The sequence below is a fragment of the Macaca mulatta genome, chromosome 20 (genome assembly GCF_049350105.2).
Source record: "Macaca mulatta isolate MMU2019108-1 chromosome 20, T2T-MMU8v2.0, whole genome shotgun sequence".
Taxonomy (NCBI): Eukaryota; Metazoa; Chordata; class Mammalia; order Primates; family Cercopithecidae; genus Macaca; species Macaca mulatta.
Genome location: NC_133425.1, coordinates 51,275,156 through 51,295,844, shown reverse-complemented (window position 1 = coordinate 51,295,844; position 20,689 = coordinate 51,275,156). Strand labels below are relative to the sequence as shown.

Here is a 20,689-nt window from a genome sequence, read left to right as displayed (position 1 = left end):
ACTTTCACACTGTTGGTGGGACTGTAAACTAGTTCAACCATTGTGGAAAACAGTGTGGCGATTCCTCAACGATCTAGAACTAGAAATACCATTTGAGCCAGCCGTCCCATTACTGGGTATATATGCAAAGGATTATAAATCATGCTGCTATAAAGACACATGCACACGTATGTTTATTGCTGTACTATTCACAATAGCACAATAGCAAAGACTTGGAATCAACCCAAATGTCCATCAGTGACAGACTGGATTAAGAAAACGTGGCACATATACGCCGTGGAATTCTATGCAGCCATAAAACAGGATGAGTTCATGTCCTTTGTAGGGACATGGATGCAGCTGGAAACCATCATTCTCAGCAAACTATTGCAGGAACAGAAAACCAAACACCGCATGTTCTCACTCATAGGTGTGAATTGAATAATGAGACCACTTGGACACAGGAAGGGTAACAGCACACACCAGGGCCTGTTGTGGGGAGGGGGGAGGGGGGAGGGACAGCAGTAGGAGATATACCTAATGTAAATGACAAGTTAATGGGTGTAGCACACCAACATGGCACATGTATACATATGTAACAAACCTGCACGTTGTGCACATGTACCCTAGAACTTAAAGTATTAAGGAAGGAGACCACTACTACTCCTGCTGCCATCCTCCCCCCACCTTGCCTAGTTCACAAGACAGAGAGAACCAAATAAGATAATTAGCCAGACAACCTTGGCACCACCACCTAGTCCTAGGAGTTAAACAAAGTAATAATAATAACATCAACCCCTGGCCTAAACTACTTGTGTTATCTGTAAATTCTAGACACTGTATGAAAAAAGCATTGTAAAACTTTCTGTTCTGTTAGCTGATGCATGTAGCCCCCAGTCACGTTTCCCACGCTTGCTCGATTTATCACAACCCTTTCACGTGGACCCCTAAAAGTTGTAAGCCTTTAAAAAGGCCGAGTATTTCTTTCTCGGGGAGCTCGGCTCTTAAGACGCGAGTCTGCCAATGCTCCTGGCCAAATAAAAAACCTCTTCCTTCTTTAATCCGGTGTCTGAGGAGTTTCGTCTGCAGCTCGTCCTGCTACATTTCTTGGTTCCCTGACCAGGAAGCGAGGTGATTAATGGATGGTCGAGGCAGCCCGTTAGGCGGCTTATGCCTGCCCTGTAGAGCATCCCTTTGGGGGAATCTGGCCAGCTTGAGTGATGCAGATCCTGAGAGTGCTCCTGGGTAGGCATTTGCCCTGGCGGAACACCTCGTCAGAGCAGTGCACAGCAGGCCCCCATGGAGGATCAACACAGTGGCTGAACACCAGGAAGGAACTGGCACTTTAAGTCTGGACATCTGAAACTTGGTAAGACTAGTCTTTGGAACTTGCCCACTCCATTTGAGTGGAAGCGTGGCCTGATTACCCATGGCGTGCCTGTACCGGCACTTTGGTTTTTGTTTTTGACTTGAATTGATTGCTTGATACTTTGGTTTTTGTTTTTGACTTGACTTGAATTGTTCGACACTTTGGTTTTGGTTTTGACCTGGCTCGGATTTCTGGATACTCTGATTTTGGTTTTGATTCTGGTTTGGTATAAACTGAAAAGGTGTGTGTGTGCCCATTTTATCCATTCTTTGTTTTGTGGTGTGTGTGTGGTGTGAGTGTGGTGTTTTGTCTCAAGGAAACATGGATCAGACACAAAGTAAGCCCACTCTGCTAGGAACTATGTTGAAAAATTTTAGGAAGAGATTTAATGGAGACTATGGGGTTACTATGACATCAGGAAAACTTAGAACTTTGTGTGAAATAGATTGGCCAACATTAGAAGTGGGTTGGCCATCAGAAGGAATCCTGGACAGGTTCCTTGTTTCTAAGGTATGACACAAGGTAACTGGTAAGTCAGGACACTCAGACCAGTTCCCATACATAGACACTTGGTTACAACTGGTGCTAGACCCCCCCACATTGGCTAAGAGGGCAGGCAGCAGCAGTGCTAGTAGCAAAGGAACAGACAGCTAAGGAAGGATCCCGCTCCACTCGCCGAGGGAAATCAACTCCTGAAGTTCTGTTCGACCCAACATCAGAAGATCCATTGCAGGAGATGGCACCAGTGATCTCAGTGGTGCCCTCCCCTTACCAGGGAGAGAGGTTCCCCACTCTTGAGCCCACAGTGCTTGTGCCTCCGCAAGACAAACATATCCCTAGGCCACCCAGAGTAGACAAGAGAGGAGGTGAAGCCTCGGGAGAAACCCCTCTCTTGGCAGCTGGTTTATGACCCAAAACTGGGGTACAAATGCCCCTGAGAGTAACCAGTGTGTTTATTGTAAAGAAATGGGACACTGGAAGAACAAATGCCCTCAGCTAAAAGGAAAACAAGGAAAGACATTGATTTTCTTGTAGATACCAGTGCTGAACATTCTGTAGTAACCACCCCAGTCACCCCCTTATCCAAAAAGACTATTGACATAATTGGAGCCACAGAGGTTTCAGCAAAGCAAGCTTTCTGCTTGCCTCAGACTTGTACTGTAGGAGGACATAAAGTGATTCACCAGTTTTTGTACATGCCTGACTGTTCCTTGCCTTTGTTGGGAAGGGACTTGCTTAGCAAGCTGAGAGCCACTATCTCTTTTACAGAGCATGGCTCTTTGCTGCTAAACTGACCTGGAACTGGAGTCATTATGACCCTTAAGGTATCCCGAGAGGAAGAATGGAGACTTTTCTTAACTGAGCTGAGCCAAGAGATAAGACCAGCTCTGGCTAAGTGGTGGCCAAAAGTGTGGGCGGAAGACAACCCTCCAGGGTTGGCCGTCAACCAAGCCCCCGTACTTATAGAAGTTAAGCCTGGGCACAGCCGGTTAGGCAAAAACAGTACTCAGTCCTCAGAGAAGCTCTTGAAGGTATCCAGGTCCATCTCAAGCACCTAAGAACCTTTGGAATTATAGTTTATTGTCAGTCTCCATGGAATACTCCCCTCCTGCCGGTTCCCAAGCCAGGGACCAAGGACTACAGGCCAGTACAGGATTTGCACTTGGTTAATCAAGCTACAGTGACTTTACATCCAACAGTACCTAACCCGTACACATTGTTGGGGTTGTTGCCAGCTGAGGACACCTGGTTCACCTGCTTGGACCTGAAAGATGCTTTCTTTAGCATCAGATTAGCCCCCGAGAGCCAGAAGCTGTTTGCTTTTCAGTGGGAAGATCCAGAGTCAGGTGTCACTACTCAGTACACTTGGACCTGGCTTCCCCAAGGGTTCAAGAACTCCCCCACCATCTTCGGGGAGGCATTGGCTCGAGACCTCCAGAAGTTTCCCACCAGAGACCTAGGCCGCGTGTTGCTCCAGTACGTCAATGACCTTCTGCTGGGACACCCCACGGCAGTTGAGTGCGCTAAGGGAACGGATGCCCTACTTAGGCACCTGAAGGACTGTGGGTATAAAGTGTCCAAGAAGAAAAGCTCAGATCTGCCGACAACAGGTACATTACCTGGGATTTACTATCCGACAGGGGGAGCGCAGCCTGGGATCAGAAAGAAAGCAGGTCATTTGCAATCTACCGGAGCCTAAGAGCAGAAGGCAAGTGAGAGAATTCTTAGGAGCTGTGAGGTTTTGCAGACTGTGGATCCCAAACTTTGCAATATTAGCCAAGCCTTTGTATGAGGTCACAAAGTGGGGGACCGGGAACCTTTTGAATGGGGATCCCAACAACAGCAAGCCTTTTGTAAGTTAAAGAAAAAAACTTCTGTCAGCCCCAGCCTTGGGGCTACCCGATCTGACAAAGCCTTTTACATTGTATATGTCAGAGAGAGAAAAGATGGCAGTTGGAGTTTTAACCCAAACTGTGGGGCCCTGGCCGAGGTTGTGGCCTACCTCTCTAAACAACTAGACTGGGTTTCTAAAGGATGGCCTCCATGTTTGAGGGCCTTGGCAGCAACTGCCCTGCTAGTACAAGAAGCAGATAAGCTGACTTTTAGGCAAAACTTGAACATAAAGGCCCCCCATGCTGTGGTGACTTTAATGAATACTAAAGGACATCATTGGTTAACGAATGCTAGACTCACCAAGTACCAAAGTTTGCTCTGTGAAAATCCCCGTATAACCATTGCAGTTTGTAACACCCTGAACCCACCACCTTGCTCCCAGTATCACAGAGCCCTGTCAAGCATGACTGTGTAAAAGTGTTGGACTCAGTTTACTCTAGCAGACCTGACCTCCGGGACCAGCCTTGGGCATCAGTAAACTGGGAAAGAGCAAAAAGAGAAAGAAAGACTAAGAGTAAGTGTAAAAAAAAAGAAATTAGTCATGTGAGAAGACGTGGACGTGGATGTAAATGTGAAAGAAGTCAAGTTAGGCAAGGATTCAAGAGCCGGACAAGGCTAGAGAGAGATTAATGTGCGAGATGCAAAAAGAAAGGACACTAGAAAGATAAATGTTCAAAAAGGCAATAAAGGAAATGGCCAAGGGCTGCCACACCTTGAAGGAACCAAATACTGATCTGATCAGACTGACAGGAGCTGAAGAATGTGAAGACTAGGGCAGACCCGGCACCTTCTCATTAGGCTCCCAGGAGCCCATGGTCACATTAGAAGTTAAAAGCAGCAAGATTCTGCCATATCTGGATTCCAATTTCTCACTGAAGGCTAAGCCACCAAATAGAGTTACAAAGGGGGAGTGGTGGGGAGAAAACCCCCTCTAAGCAACTTAAACAGTAAAAAGAGCCATACCTTGTGAAAACTTGCTTATAGACTTTACCGAACTGCCCCATGCTGGAGACTATTGTACATGCTAGTGCTTGTTTGCTCATTTAAGATAAAATTAGGTTTTTGCCTATGGTCCTCCTCCGAGTCAGGTGCACCCCCACCAAACAAACTAGATATTTGCCCTATAACATTTTGTTCGGTTGACCACCCCCAAATTATAGGTCAAATTAAAGGTGACCTCCAGAAACTAAAGAAATTAACCTTAAGAAAGCAAATGTAGGCTTTAGAAAAAGCCATACAAAGTGTTCACAATTAAATAAATGAAAATGCCTATAAGCCTGACACCACTTTAAATCTAGTGACTCTGTAAAATCTAATTTTTCTAGGACTCATATAGGATGGGCCCTATACTGTAACCTTGTCCACTCCCACTGCTGTTAAAGTTGCAGGTGTTGTGTCTTAGATCTACCACAGTCAGCTAACACCGGCAGCTCAGGACAAGTGGACCAGCCAGCAGGATGCAGATCATCCAACCCGGCTGATCCTGAGACGAGACCAAGCTGCTGCTGGGACAACAGCCCTGCTCTGGTCACTCCGGAGGCTGACCAGTCTACGCATGGCTGAAGTTTGAGGAGACAACAAGCCCTGTTCTAGTCACACACCGGCAGCTGACTAGTCTATGCACGGCCGAAGCTTGAGGACTCGTCAAGCAAGTAAATATAGTTAAAAATCTTAAGACTAATAGTTTTCCTGTAATGCTGTTTTCCTAATATTCTGTCGCTGTCTTCAACCTTTTCCCCAAGTAAGGACCTCTTTTGCCCTTGCTGGATATGTATATGCTGTACATTGTTTTGTTGTTACTACCCCCCATAACCACGCTAGAAGAAACACCTATATAAGGTGTCCCCACTGTACATTTACTACTTAGGAAACCCAGACCTGTCCAGCCCAGCAACAATTCCGGGTCTTACAGTCATTCTTTAAACATACAAACCAGGAGTTACCAGAACTTCTTCCTTTAGTAAAAACAGAAAAAGCCTATTTGCTCAGTTGGCTGAAAACATTGCTGGCAGCCTAGATGTTTCTTCATGTTATGTTTACTAAAAGGCTAACATAAGAGACCAATGGCCTTGAGAAGCAAAAGAGTTAATGCCTCAAGATAACTTAACTTAACTCTTTCCCCAAACAGATGCCCTGAGTTCAAGCATCTGGCTCTTAAAAACTTCTGTTATTTTAAAAAACTGTGTTACTCGCTAAGAAAAAGCTTTTCAGACCCAGTGACAAAACTAACCTGCTGAGGACATGACAAAGTTGATGCATGTGCCTGTACAAGTTTAACACAGGTTTGATCCTAGGTCTTCATTTAGAAAACAGTTTCCAGCTATAAAAATTTAAAACCCTCATTATAAGTATATTACTAGTAATAGAAAGTTGCTTGCTGCTCCCCTGTGTATTACACTTGTTCCTTCAAATGATAAAAGGTTTTGTAGCTACCATGGTTCATCAGAAAACTTCAGCACAAGTATATGACATAAAACACTATCGTTCTGTCTTGCAAAGAGACTCAGAAAGTAAAAATAAAAGTGAGAACTCCCACTAATTAGTGAAAATTCTCAAAGGGGGGGATAAGGAAGGAGACCACTACTACTCCTGCTGCCATCCTCCCCCTTCCTTGCCTAGTTCACAAGACAGAGAGAAACAAAAGTAAGATAAATAGCCACACAACCTTGACACCACCACCGAGTCCTAGGAGTTAAACAAAGTAATAATAACAACGTCAACCCCTGGCCTAAACTACTTGTGTTATCTGTAAATTCTAGACACTGTATGAAAAAAGCATTGTAAAACTTTCTATTCTGTTAGCTCATGCATGTAGCCCCCAGTCATGTTTCCCACGCTTGCTCGATTTATCACAACCCTTTCACATGGACCCCTAAAAGTTGTAAGCCTTTAAAAAGGCCGAGTATTTCTTTCTCGGGGAGCTCGGCTCTTAAGACGTGAGTCTGCCAACGCTCCCGGCCGAATAAAAAACCTCTTCCTTCTTTAATCTGGTGTCTGAGGAGTTTCGTCTGCGGCTCGTCCTGCTACAGTATAATAAAAAAAAATTTTAAAAAGCAAAGGTATATGATTAAAACCAAAAAAAAAAAAAAAAGATGCTGAACCATGTCTTGAATTGGCCTTTGTATCCATTATACATGGCCAGGTGCCAGGCATTTTGGTTAATGTTCACAGAATGGGTGGGTACATGGATGGGTGGATGATTAGAGCCAGGGACTATGAGCAGATGAAGTTCATTTTTTACATTATGTCCAAAAATTCCTGCTTTGAAAAGTAGTGAGTTCTCTGACACTGATGGTGTGTGACAGGAGGCTGGGCCAGTTGGCAGGACACTGTAAAGGTAATTCAGGCCTCAGAAAGGGGACTAGATGAAATTTAAAATAGTTTCCAAGCTTGAGAGCCTGGAACGCTATGAAACACAAGCTCTGGGAGCTGAGATATGTCCTAACTTACCCAGCTGAGCTGTGAGGTGTCAGTGGCTCTAACATTTTACAGTTTTTTTCTGAGGACCTCAGATTAAAGCTCCCCTTTGCCTAAAAGTATCTGGCTCCTGGTGCCGGCCTTTGGGGGCCCTCACAGTGCACTGAGGTTAGAGTCCTGCAAGGGAGAAACCCTTATCTAACAAGCAGTTGGGCGAGTTTATAGCTCTCTGTAATCTGAGAGTATAGTCCAGAGTGGTTTGATGAGAGAGAGTAAACTGTGGGTGGGCGTGGCTTGAGGTCCCAATAGAAGCCCAAGGAAATCTGGGGAAAGGGAGGGCTTTTCTGCTATCTCCCAATTAGAGGATTAGGCAATTGGCAGCTCAGGGTGGTAACTCAGGGCCTGGATGGGCTCCAGGGCTGAACAGGGCAGTCCTTCTGAGTTGCAGGGAGACCTCGCAGGCCCGGGTACTGTCGCCCTTCCACTATGTGGCTCCGTGCTCTTGTCCTGGCCACTCTCGTTGCTTTCACGGCTTGGGGTAAGTCCTTCTCAAATCAAAAATATGCGGGGCACTTTTTGAAATCCTTGTTCTGGGCCGAGGTTGACGCAGATGCATAGAAAGGCAAACACACAACAGGTCCGGCTCCGCGACTGCGCGCCCTCACTACTTGGACTTGGACTTGGACTTGGAGCTGCTGAGCCGGACCAGACCAGTCCGCCCGGAGATGCGAGATGCAGGGAGGGTGAACATCCTGAGACCACCCTGCATTGCTCGCCCCCGTGCAGGCCGGCAGCTGGCCGACCTCAGGCCTCACACAGGATAAATTTAGGCAGCTCATTTTACTGTCTCTTAATTAGCCCTGTTTTGGCTGGATCACGGAGAGCGGCTCAGGAGAATATTCAGAGCATCGTCTCTGTACCAGAGTGCGTGGGTTTGAGTTCCCACTGGGCGCTTCATAGCTGTGTGTCCTTAGACAAGGGACTGAGCCTTTCCGTGCTTTGGTTACCCCCTCTCTGAAATAGAAGTGGCAATGCTACCTACCTCACTGGGTTGTAGTGAGGAGGAAATGAGTCGTCGTTCTTAAAGCACTCTTGGCAGCGCCCGGTATGTAGAAAGCACGAAAAAGGGGTGGATAAATATAAAGGCCTTGTTTAAAAATGTAGTGTATGAATGGAAAATTTGAGCTGTGATCACGCCACTATATCAGGACCTCTTGCCATTAAAAAGACAGTTGCTTACTCATGTTCTCAAAAGGAGGAGGACACCAGTGTGGGGGGCACAAGGGGAAGCAGCAGAGCATGGGGAGGGGACAGGGTGGATCTCAGGCCAGGGGGCTTTTACTGTGGCTTCCAAGGATAGAAGAGGAAAAGCATGACAGGCAGGCTGAAAATTGGAGAGTTGGGATAATTCAAGGGGCTCTGGGGCACAGGGGCTGTTCCTGGTTGTCTGTACCTAGCCCTGGCATGATTAGGGCAGGTGGGTAGTGGCCAGGGCGTGGCCACCTGATCAAAGAGGCGGTTGGGATGTGGGCTCCGGGTTGGCTGGACTCTGGGAGGGACAGTTTCTCCAAGGTCAACAAGGCCTCAGATGCCAGAGCATCAGAATACAGAAAGCAAAAGACATGGTACATACAGGGGTGCCGGGAGGGGCCTCGAAATGCCCCCGTGCCATTTTATGGATGGAGAATCTGAGACTCACACAGGGAAATGTACTTGCCCAAGGTCAACCCGAAAATCATGCCTGGGTCTGTCTCTGGGTCCTGAATCCTGACAGCCCAGGCCCCGTCTGCATCCTGTCTTCCTTCTGGCAGCCTGACAGTGTGAGAGCTCTGGAACTGTGGGGAAGGGCAGAGGAAGAGAGCAACCCTATTTGAAACTGAATGTTCCTTTACCTCTGGTTACTCCTGGCGATGCCATCCATTTCCTTCCTTAGGAAGACCATACAGGCTGCCTTCACTTCCTCAGTTTCCTCCTCTGTATAATGGACATGTTGATGCCTACCCAGCAAGGCCTTTTTGAAGATTAATTTAAATGAACTGGAATGCATGCCTGGCCCATAGTAGGTGCCCACATGTTCATGTTTCATATAACATCAGTGGCAACTGCTCTTGTTCTTATACTTGTTTCTGCTTCCCCCCATTCACCCACTTTTTCACCCTTGGCATTCTGGCTGTCATCCACCTCATCCTATTGAAGTGAATCCCTGAGCTGAGAAAGACCAGCCCAGGGGTTTCTTCTCTGCCTTGACCTTTCTCCACCTCCCTGAAGCCCTCAGCACTCTTAGCTGGTTCCTCACCCTCTTCCTCCCTGGGCTTCCAGGACACCAGAACATTCTCTCCTCCCTACACTGATAGATCTTCTGTCTTGGCTATAGTGGTTCCTGTGTTTGATCTTTGTTTTTTTCCCTTGCCTCTCACATTGATGAAGCCATACACATCCATGGTATGTACCCCTCATGGTTTAGAAGAAGATTCTGCCTTGCTCCCCCACAAGGCTTCCTTCCAGCCTTGAAGTGTGCTTGTCCAGTGGCGTCATCTTGCTAGGATATCCCACTGACATCTCAGTGAGCCTATGTGAACAGTGATCCAGCATCACAAGCCAGCTCTTTGGTCTTCTTTCTCTTCCATTTCCCCCACCTCTGGTCAGGGACCAAGTCTTTTTCTTTTCTTTTCTTTCTCTTCCTCCCTTCCTCCCGCTTGCTTTCCTTCCTTCTCCCTCCCTCCATTCTTTCCTTCCTTCCTTCCTTCCTTCTTTCCTTCCTTCCTTCCTTCCTTCCTTCCTTCCTTCCTTCCTTCCTTCCTTCCTTCCTTCCTTCCTTCCTTCTTGCTCTTTCACCCAGACTGGAATGGCAGTTGTGCAATCTCAGCTCACTGCAACCCCTGACTCCCGGGTTCAAGTGATTCTCCTGCCTCAGCCTCCCCAGGAGCCAGGATTACAGGCACATACTACCATGCCCAGCTAATTTTTGTATTTTCAGTAGAGAGGGGCTTTCACTATGTTGGCCAGGCTGGTCTTGAACTCCTGACCTCAAGTGATCTGCCTGCCTTGGCCTCCCAAAGTGCTGAGATTACAGGTGAGCCACTGTGCCTGGTCTCCAAGTCTTTCGAAATACCTTTTAGACATCATCATATTTCTTCATATTTTTTCTTTTTTTATTTAAAATTTTAAAATAATTAGGATGGGGTCGGAGGATTTCAGGTGAAGATCAGAAATCCCATACAGTGCAGAAGACATGGAAGTCACCAAGAAAACAAGCCACCTGTAATGCCACCACCCATTGCTGTGTCAATACACATACTTCCAAGGATGTTCATCTCAGTATTATTTGTAATTAGCAACAACAACAAAAAAAATGAAGCTAAATATTGACATTAGAGGGTTGACTATTGATAAGATGACACATGGATGCTGTTGTGTAACTGGGCTTTGCATAAGGGGTTTCCATTGTGATTGGATATTCCCCTTTAAGACCAAATCTGAATTGTTCTGTCCTGTTCTAGCCCCACGCTTTGAGGGAGGTGTTGACGTCTTGTCTGTATCCAAAGCAGAGCAGCTGGGAGGACAAGAGGCTGGAAATGATTTCCTAGGAGGGAAGCTTAGATCAACTGAGTCACTGGAGCCAGATAGGACCTGAGGGGTGGGCAGCAAGATCAAGTGTCTGAAAGGCCACAAGCTGCAGGCCAGATCAGGCCAGTATAGTCCCATGACAGGTAGAACCAGGACTGATGCAGAGGCTGTGGGAAATGAATTTCAGCTCAGCGAGGAAGCATTGTCCGTGCTGCAAGAACGGAGCAGACCTGCCCAGGGCCACCAGAAGAATCTTCCTGGACCTGATCACATCCTTTATCTGGAACGGTTCCTGCTGCTTATTTGTACACTAAAGAAAACTCAAGCGCTTAGCCTGGCATTCTAGGCCCTCCCTGACTTGTGCTCTGTCATAACAGGAATATTTTCCACTTTCCCCAGACTCCACCTGGTGCATGTGGGCCATGCCTCCTTCCCCAGGCAGGCTCTGCGCCTCAGCACATTCCCTTCTCTCTGCTGGGTACCACTTTCTGCGTCTCATCTCCCCTTATTCAATCCTCACCTACCGCAAGTCCCAGCTCCTCTATGATGCCCGCAATCAGAAGGCCTTGAGCCCTCTTCTAATTCCTAGACTGCCTTATGGGTACCTCTCCCAGGACATGGCCACTTCCTTCCCAGCTGTAGGCCCAGGTGTATATGTGACCCTTCCCTACAAGGGTCAGTGCGTCTGAGAATTCGGGGCACCTCTTGTTCATCCTCTCATCCAGCATGCGGCTCAGTGCCAGGATTGTAATGGATAAATGTTTCCAGAGGCTTCTAAGGGGGAAGCTAAATGTCTCGTTGTTTCCTAGTAGCTCTCCTTCTTGCATTTATTTTTGGCTGGATGTTTTTATGCCTCCAATTCTAATTTGTTCCTTAAACCAGCTTGATGAGTTAGGAAGGACATTGATCCTCATCCCTATGGTACATCAACAGAAACTGAGGCCTAGACGGTTTAGGTGACTTTTTAAAGGTCGCTCACTTGGAAAGTGGCAAACCCCATCTGGAATCCGGGTCCAACCTTTTGCCGCTGATGCGTCTTGATTTCTTCTCCATGTCCAGCAGGGCAACCGTCCTCGCCACCTGTGGTGGACACCGTGCATGGCAAAGTGCTGGGGAAGTTCGTCAGCTTAGAAGGATTTGCACAGCCTGTGGCCGTTTTCCTGGGAATCCCTTTTGCCAAGCCCCCTCTTGGACCCCTGAGGTTTACTCCACCACAGCCTGCAGAGCCATGGAGCTTCGTGAAGAATGCCACCTCTTACCCTCCTATGTAAGCCAGGGGTGGCTGTGGCATGTGTCTGTGGGGGATGTTCGCCTCAAAGTGATGAAGGAAGGAGTCAAGGCAGTTCCCCTGATGGGCTGATCCTTTGCTCTGGAATCCTTAAGATCATTGTAGACCCTTAAGAACATTCCAGAACTCTCACAGCATTCTGGAATCCATTATTTAACACATGTTTATTGAGCACCTACTGTGTGCCAGGCATGTTCTGGGTTTTTGGGATCCATTAGTGAACAAAGCAAAGATCCCTAGGTTCATGGAGCATGCATTCTAGCAGCGGGAGACAGAGAAGAACAGCATGCAAATTATCCCATGGATTATGTGATCTGTTAGAATGGGATAAGTGCCTTGGAAACAAAGAAGCAGTTAAGCAGTTGAGGGAGATCAGAAAGAAGGGTCTCATGAATTCCTCTGTCTTGAATTTTGACATAGATGGGTAGAGGGGTGGGCCAGGAGGTGTGTGGGTGGCAAGTGTACTGAGCTGTCTGCTCGGCAAGTACTCAACTCTCAAGTGTGTCCAGCTCCCTATTCCTGAGAATACACGATGGCAGGTGTGTCCATTCACCCTGGCCAAGCTGGGAAGAAAAGCCCAAAGGTTCTAATTGGCCTCACCGCCACTCCCCAGGGTACCAAGGACCCTACAGGCATCAGAGCAGACCCCACTCATCTCGGCAGCCAGGCATTCAGAGGCTTTCCAACAGTCCACCTCTGGCTACCTTCTTTACTTTGCTTTTTTTTAAATAGTTTCTGTTTTTATTTTGTGACTGCAAATGTAATATATACTTATTACAGAAAATTTAGGAAATTCAGAGAAGAAAATGCAAGAATATTAAAATCATATGCAATATCCCACCACCCAGAGAGAACAACTGTCACTATTTTAGATGGTAAAGTATTATGATCTAATATGTTGTTCGTATTCCAGTTTTTTGCCTGTTGCTATACTTTCTTCCTTTAAAATGGAATGCTACATTGAGTTAATTTGGATGCCTGCTTTGCTCATTTATAAGTATGTCATGAGCATCATTCCATCCCATGAAATAGCACAGCCTGATGTTAACAGCTGCATTACATTGGGTATTGAACCATAATTAATTTATCCCAAGTTTGTATTTGGGTTCATTAAGTTACATATGATGATTTTAATAACATAACATCATGAATGTGCAACCTTTATGCACATTTATGAATATTTTAGGATAACTTCCCAGAAATGATATTTCTGAGTCAAAGAGTATATATCTCTTGTTTAATTTCTCTCCCAAAATATTCCAACTACACTCCTACCATTGATGTATGAAAATCTCCATTTGGCACACTCTTGGCAATGCTTGGGATTATTAAAAAATGTTTTTCGCTATCGGATAGGCAAAATAATAATAACAATAACAGCAATATTATTTTCCTGTTCAATTTGCATTTATCTGATGACCAGTGCAGTTGAGTTCTTTTTCCCTTTCTTCACATTGGAATGTTTTTTGATTATTATTATTACTGTTACGCCGCTTGTACTGGGTGTTCTGTAGGAAAATCTCCCAGGATGGAAATCAAGAAGTCATCTTCGCTGGCTCTGATTCTGTCACTTGACAGTTGTGTCATCCCAGAGCCTGAGTGCCTCAGTTTCCTCATGTACCTAGTTGGGGCGGTGACGCCTGCCTTCTGGTGCTTTGAGATCGGGGACTGTGGCTTATAATATACTTGTGTATAAGAACCACATGGCATGAATCTTCCTGGCTATGTGACATTGGTCAGGTTCTCTAACCTCTCTGGGTTTCAGTTTTCTCATTTGTAAAATGGAGATAATAGAACCTATGTAATGGGACTGATCTGAGGCTTAAATGAGTTAATATACAAATCGTCCTTAAAACAGTGCCTGGAACACTGGGAGGACTCAATAACTATTACCAGTGTTCATCTATGTTGTATCCTTGATTGTTCATCAGGGCAATGCAACAGCACTTTCCTGGGAGAGGCAGATGATAGAATCTTGGCATGTCAGGGCTGCAAGACTCATGTAGAAATCACTGCTCTCACTTAGACCTGGTAGATTTGGGACCCAGAATGCGAAAGGAATTCACCCGAAGTCATCCTGCAAATAAGTGGCAGAGAGAGGACTAGAGCACAGTTCTCCTGATGTTGTCCCACAAAGATTTTACCCCTGAGCTACTGGTGGAAATGTCACCTCCCAGGGAGGATCAGTGTATTTGTTGTCTCCCCTCCTTGATGCTGGGAGTCCCAAAGGCTCCGGGAAGGAAAGAGGTGTGAAGCCCTTCTCATTCTGCTTGGTCTTAGGAGACCTTAGTGAGTCCCAGTGCCCCCACCTGAAGCCCCTGATAGCCTCCTACTCACTACAATGTCGTGAGTCTGTAAATATCAACTCCATTTTCAGGCTTAAACCTCCCAGTCCAAGGCCCTGCCAAAGAAGACGCCTGGCTTAGATCCCACTGAACTTCAAGGGTTCTTTTCTCCCCCTCCTCAGGTGTTCCCAAGATGCCAAGGCAGGGCAGTTTCTCTCAGACCTATTGACCAACCGAAAGGAGAACATTCCTCTCAAGGTTTCCGAAGACTGTCTTTACCTCAATATTTACACTCCTGCTGACTTGACCAAGAAAAACAGGCTTCCGGTAAGCCGTGGGATCCCCTGGTCAAGGCGTGTCAGTTCCAGTACCCCGGATCTTCTGGGACAGACCAGAAGGGGATGAAGGCAGCTTGAGGAGGGAGCTACACAGGCCAGGACTGTTTCAGGGCCTCCACAGGAAATACAGGCTTTCCACACCTCAGTTTCCCCTCATGACACAGGGACTCTGGGGGAGTTTGCTGTGCATCTTTAATGAACATCTTAATTGTTCCAAGTTCCCTCATGCTAATAGAAAGATAAGAATGATTACTTTTAGTTACTAGATGAACAATCTGATACCCAGAGTGGATAAGACATGATTTCCAATAATGTTAGCAGTAGAAGGAACTTAGAGAAAAGCCTACACCCCAACTCTTCTTTTTTAAATGGAGAAACTGAGGCCCAGACAGGGAAGGAGAGGTCACCCAGCAGGGTGGTTTTGGCTCAAGTCTTCTGATCTTCAAACCAGTGCTTTTGACATGGAGTAGGGCATTGAGCTTGTATGTGGCCTTTCTCTAGCACACCAATATTCATCTGGGGTAACTTTCACTGTCCGGGTACAGGCTTTAAAGGAAAAATGCGGGACAAACCCAGAAGCACTTCCTTTTGCCTTTGGCCAAATATCTGGATTTTTCTGTACCTATTTTCCCTCCCTAATTGTTTTGGTCAAAGGCTGATGACCCTGTGAGTCAGCATTTCCCAAATAAATGAAGGGCAGGAGGTGGGACAGGCTGCCAGCTGCAGGTTGCAGGGTGGGTAGGATTTTCTGGCAAAGGAGGCCACTCCAGGGTGTAAAAAGAAGGGGTGTTGCGTCCAACCAGTCTCCCAAGGGCACCATGGCATGGTGACCAGGAGTGGGAGAGCAGGTTTGCAAATGTGGGACTAGAAGTTGGCTCTACATGTGCTTTGTAGACTCGGGAAGTGGGAGAAAGGCTTACTCATTAATTAATTAATTAATTAATTAATTAATTCTTCTATTGTGTACTCAGTGCCCCATATACACAGTTAGACCTGGGGCTTCAGGAAAAAGAAGAACATGAACCCACTCCATGCAGCCCCTGCCTTCAAGGATCTTGCCATCTGGGCTGTAGAGACATATTCTCTCTTCAGTATGTTATTGCAGGCCAGCCTGCGGGCTCAGCCTTCACACAAAGATGGATGCACATTCAGACCCTCCCCAGGAGGCAGGCAGGGATTAGAGGTGTGGGAGAAACAGGGTCTCTGAGAACCTGGAGGCAGGAGAACCTCCAGGAATGGCCACAGGTTCTAGAACTACACGGTCTAGGTTTAAATCCTGGTTCTGCCTTTGACTAGCTGGACATTTCTTAACTTTTCTAAGCCTCTGTTTCCTTAAAATGAGAGTTATCACATATGATCAGTCAAGGGTGACCACTAAGCTTGATCTCAGTCCCTGGCTAAATAGGCAGAGGCAGGCTCATACCACTACCCTAACAGTGGACTCACTGCTCTGTGACCGGCGCCTGCAGTATGCTGGGCAGCTCAACGTGTGGACTCTGGAGCCAGACTGCCTGGGTTAAAGTCCTGCTGCTACCACTTTTAAGTTGTAGGACCTTGGGCAGTTTAAGTGCCTCCATTTTCCACCTGGAGAATGGGACAGTATTAGTATCTACCCAATGGATAGTTTATTTTACTGTGCTTAGAACAGCACTTGGGACATAGTTTATGTTATCAGTTATTTTATATTTTATTAGTATTATTATTACAATATTATTATTTTAACCCTTTCACTTCTTCCCTGCTACATGTGGACTTTTAAAATGTAAGAACCATGCATGAGGAATTGTATCCACTCTCATCCTTGGGTATTAGCAGAGTCCCTGGCACATAGTAAGTTCTCAGACAGCGTTAGTCCATTGATTGAAGGCATCCTGAAGTGGGTGGGTCTTAGTCTGGGCTCTTGAGGGATGGATAGGATTTGGGGATGCAGAGGCATAGAGGAGGCATTTGAGGAAGAGACACCACCACAGGCATGTGTGCTTCCCGAGACAATCATTCATGCACAGATAAGTTTAATTCACCAGGAGAGAGTTAACTGAGATGAAGCTGAGATACAAGGGCTCCCCAAGGGTACGCTGAGCTGCATGAACAGTCCAGGCTAGAGGGTGATGGGGGTGAGGGGGAGAACACAACATCCTTAGCCTTTGCTATACCCATGATGATGTTCTCAGCATGAAGAGCCTTGGGAGGAGGAGGCACTGGAGGCTGGGTATAAAGGCACTGCAGGCTGGGTAGTTGGAGTGTGTACAGTGGGGTGGTGGCTTGGGCCCCAATTGGGAGAATTATGGAGAAGAGAGACTACCTTGGGCAACCTTGCTGGGCGCCGGTGAACTTTGGATAAGATCCTCCTTCAGTTGTGACCAACAGGTAGGTCACCAAACAAGACACCTTCTGAGTGCTCCCTGGCTCTGCGTCCTGTAACTGGTATGTTCCTTGCCCGCTGCCCAGGTGATGGTGTGGATCCATGGAGGGGGGCTGAGGATGGGTGCGGCATCAACCTATGATGGGCTGGCCCTTGCTGCCCATGAAAACGTGGTGGTGGTGACCATTCAATACCGCCTGGGCATCTGGGGATTCTTCAGGTAAGAAATGAGACTCTCCTCACTGCACTTTGGCCCCCAACACAAGGATGCTGGGTCACAGCTCTGGTCATGCCAGACCTCAGGGGACCTTAGCTAGGTTCCACAGTAAGGCATCCAAGCCTCATCACAATTGGACACTACCTACCCTCACTCCCCATCCACACTTGTCTGCTGGCCTCTGAGCTTTTGCATGTGCTGCTCCTTGGCCTGGAATGCTAACTCTACCTGAAGAACTCCTCTTCATCCTGCAAGACCCAAACCCCAGTTACCTCCACTGAAAGACTCATCTCTTCTTCACATATGTTTCTCCAGCACATTGAATTTCTCTGTCATGACACTTAGCAGGGAACACAGCCCTTGAAGGTTGACACATCTGACTTCTCGTGTAAAGGAGGGAAGGGGCAGAGTCACAGAGGGAGCTCAGAGCATGTTGTGGGGAAAGGAATGTGGGCTGCAGATGATGGGGTGCGGGAGCATCTGACCCCTTCCTGAAGGACTATTACGGCCACCTCACCCCATTTTCTGCTTGAAATCTGGCAAGTGCAGGAAGCAAGGATGGAGTCTTCCCCATCAGGTCTCCATGGGGACAGGAGTCAGATCTCCTTCAAGGTGCAATTACTATAAACCTTTACTAAGGGTTAACATCCCAGCACCCTAATCCCAAGTGAGTGATAGGAGGGCTGTGGGAGGGATTCCACTCACTGATGAGAAGGCCTAGGGAGATGGAGGATGGGTTCTGGTCTACCGTCAGCAAGACATCCCAGGCCAGTCTTGGCAGTATCATCTTCATCCCTTTCAGCCACAGCCTGTGTCTCTGCTCTCCATTACAGTAAGGCTGCTTCATGATCTCTCTCCACTTCCTGTCCTCCATGTATCTCCTCCACCTGTGTGAGTCAGGTTGCTTCCTGACCATGCCACTCGGCTGGTCTCCTCGTGGTCACCCATGACCTCCCCCTGCTCTCCACCCAACCTCACAGGACCTCCTAGCAGCAGCAGATGGCTGCTCAGCCTCTGTGACATGCTTCCTTCCCAGCCTTTCCTAGTCCCCAACTCCCCCTGTCCACAGGCCTCTCTTGTCTCCCTCTCCCTCCCTACTAAGTCCCAGTGATCCCAGGGAGCAGCCCAGAGCCCCTGTTTCCAGCCCACTTCACCTTTGAATCCCGCAGGCATCACTCACTGCCTTCTCCCCACCACTGGCTGTCTAAAGGGCGCCCCACTCTTCCCAGGGACAAGCTGAATCCTTGACTCCCACTGCCCCTCCACAGCAGAGACCCCCTGCTCCTCCCACCGCACCTCCACTCAGCTGCTGCTGTATCCTCCCAGGGGCTCAGGAGAAGGCCTCATGGGCAGCCTGGACTCTCTCTTTTCTTACAACCCTCTTGACTCCACCTTCAGAATCCACTATTTTGCAAACTTCCCTGCCTCGCTCCTACCCCAGCCAAAGCTCTCTGTCTCTCACCTTGATTATGATCCTAACACTTACTTTCAGATTCCTGCCACTTTTATACTGAGGCTGAGTCACACAGTACCAAGAGTGATCACTTAACATGTGCATTGAATCATGCAATGCCTCTGCGCAAAACTCTGCAGCGGCTTCCCATGTTCCTTATGATGACAACCAAAGTTCTTGCCAGGCCCCAGGGCCCTCTCTAGCTGTACCTCCTGACTCACACTTTCTTTCACTGGGCCCCAGGATATTTGCACTTGCTTTTTCTTCTGTCTGAAATTTCTTTCTTTGGATATTTGCAAGGCTCATGTGCTTGTTGTACTTGTTTTATGAAGGTCTTTGTCTCCAATACCTCAAATACCACTGCCTCCAAAAAGCCTTCCCTGATTGCGATCTGAAATGGCATCCCTTGTCCCACCCCTGTTTTTTTTCCTTATTCCATTGTATTTACCTCAATGCACTTTGACTACCTGACATCATTATATTCTCTCTATACATCTGTTTATCTGCTTGTGATCTGTAGTGGGAGCTCTGTGTTGTCACAGGTGTTGCCTGTTTTGCTCTCAGATGTGCTCTAGCTCATAGGATAGTGTCAGGCATACAGTAGAGGCTCAGTAAATAGTTGCCAGTTGAGTGAATGTAGAACTATACATCACCACAATGTTGTAGGAATAAAGGCAGGGTCTCAGAGATGCTGAAGCCCAGTCTTATTCTTAAAGGCTCCCTGAGAGCCCCCAGCCCCATCTCTAGTCCTGAAGGTCCTGCCATGACATCTCTGTTCCCCACCCTCAACCTGTTCTCTTCCTCACAGCACAGGGGATGAACACAGCCGGGGGAACTGGGGTCACCTGGACCAGCTGGCTGCCCTGCGCTGGGTCCAGGACAACATTGCCAGCTTTGGAGGGAACCCAGGCTCTGTGACCATCTTTGGAGAGTCAGCAGGAGGAGAAAGTGTCTCTGTTCTTGTGAGTGCTCCTGGCACCAGGTCCAACCCCACACTGGATGTGATGCTGATGAGACCTTTTGGACACCTGTCAATCCAGCTATGCACACCTCTGATTACCCTGATACCTGGTTTCAGGACTGATGTTACTCACTGCCTAGCATCAGGGGGTGGAAAGCTAAAGAACAAGCTCTCCTTGGCCCCCAGGAAGCTCAGATCTCAGCTTAGTGTCCCGGGGCGATATGAATCTCTAGTTGCAGCCTACAATGGTGGCATTCCCCTCTTCTAGCTTGGTTGAGCTCTCTCTCTCTTTCTCTCTCTCCTTCCCACTCGTTTTCACATAAGGACTCACATCCCTTCTCTTGGGAAGTAGGGATAGGCATAAATTATGAGTGAGGGCAGGCAAAGACAAGATGTGGACAGAGCTCATTGTTTAGTTAAAACAGAACTACGTGTGGAGGGGACATGGACACTAAGCAGGCTGGGGATTCCTCTGGGGTGGTCTGATGGCTGGTCCATGCCCAAGAAGGAGGCAACAGTCTCTGCGACTGTGGGGCCGGGTGGGCTAGGGGAGGCAGGCTAGAGGAAGGAGGGATGGAGCCAGGGATGGGGAGGGATGGGGCAGGGGTTGTGGGACACAGACGCAACCTGGGTGTGTGAGGGGTCCTGCTGGGGTGGGGTATTAGATGCAGGAGATACTGGGGAAACTGGGATGAAAAACCAGATGAGAGGTGCCAGGAGCTGTAGGAAGCCTTCCGCCTGCCTCGAGGTGGGCAGAGGGTCAGCCCACTGCTGGAGTCTTCAATCCTGTGTCGGTTTTATAGTGTGGTTTGATGTAGCCTGGGAGAGCGAGCAAGTCGCTGACCCTACCCCTGAGCATGAACTCTCCTCCCCTCCACTCTGCTCTCAGGTTTTGTCTCCATTGGCAAAGAATCTCTTCCACCGGGCCATTTCTGAGAGTGGCGTGGCCCTCACTGCTGTTCTGGTGAAGAAAGGTGATGTCAAGCCCTTGGCTGAGGTAGGTCTCCCGCTGGATACCCCCACCCCCTTGGCTCTGTGCTCCTGAATCCTCAGGGGTCT

The 20,689-nt window shown here is 47.7% G+C and overlaps 1 protein-coding gene across 11 annotated transcripts in view; it reads left to right on the top strand.

Moving 5' to 3' along the window:
• Positions 1–7,577: 7,577 nt before the first annotated feature.
• Positions 7,578–20,689, top strand: part of LOC707412 (liver carboxylesterase 1) — a 37,886-nt gene continuing 24,774 nt past the window's right edge. For 6 of the 11 annotated variants that reach the window (XM_077986053.1, XM_077986052.1, XM_077986051.1 and 3 more), the window contains exons 1-6: positions 7,578–7,697; positions 11,786–11,993; positions 14,482–14,626; positions 17,086–17,219; positions 19,478–19,631; positions 20,520–20,627. In XM_077986053.1, the coding sequence (XP_077842179.1) occupies positions 7,646–7,697; positions 11,786–11,993; positions 14,482–14,626; positions 17,086–17,219; positions 19,478–19,631; positions 20,520–20,627 (801 nt within the window). In that variant the 5' untranslated portion in view covers positions 7,578–7,645. The remainder of the gene's footprint in view (positions 7,698–11,785; positions 11,994–14,481; positions 14,627–17,085; positions 17,220–19,477; positions 19,632–20,519; positions 20,628–20,689) is intronic. The other 5 variants (XM_015126191.3, XM_077986054.1, XM_077986048.1 and 2 more) reach the window with 2 other exon arrangements.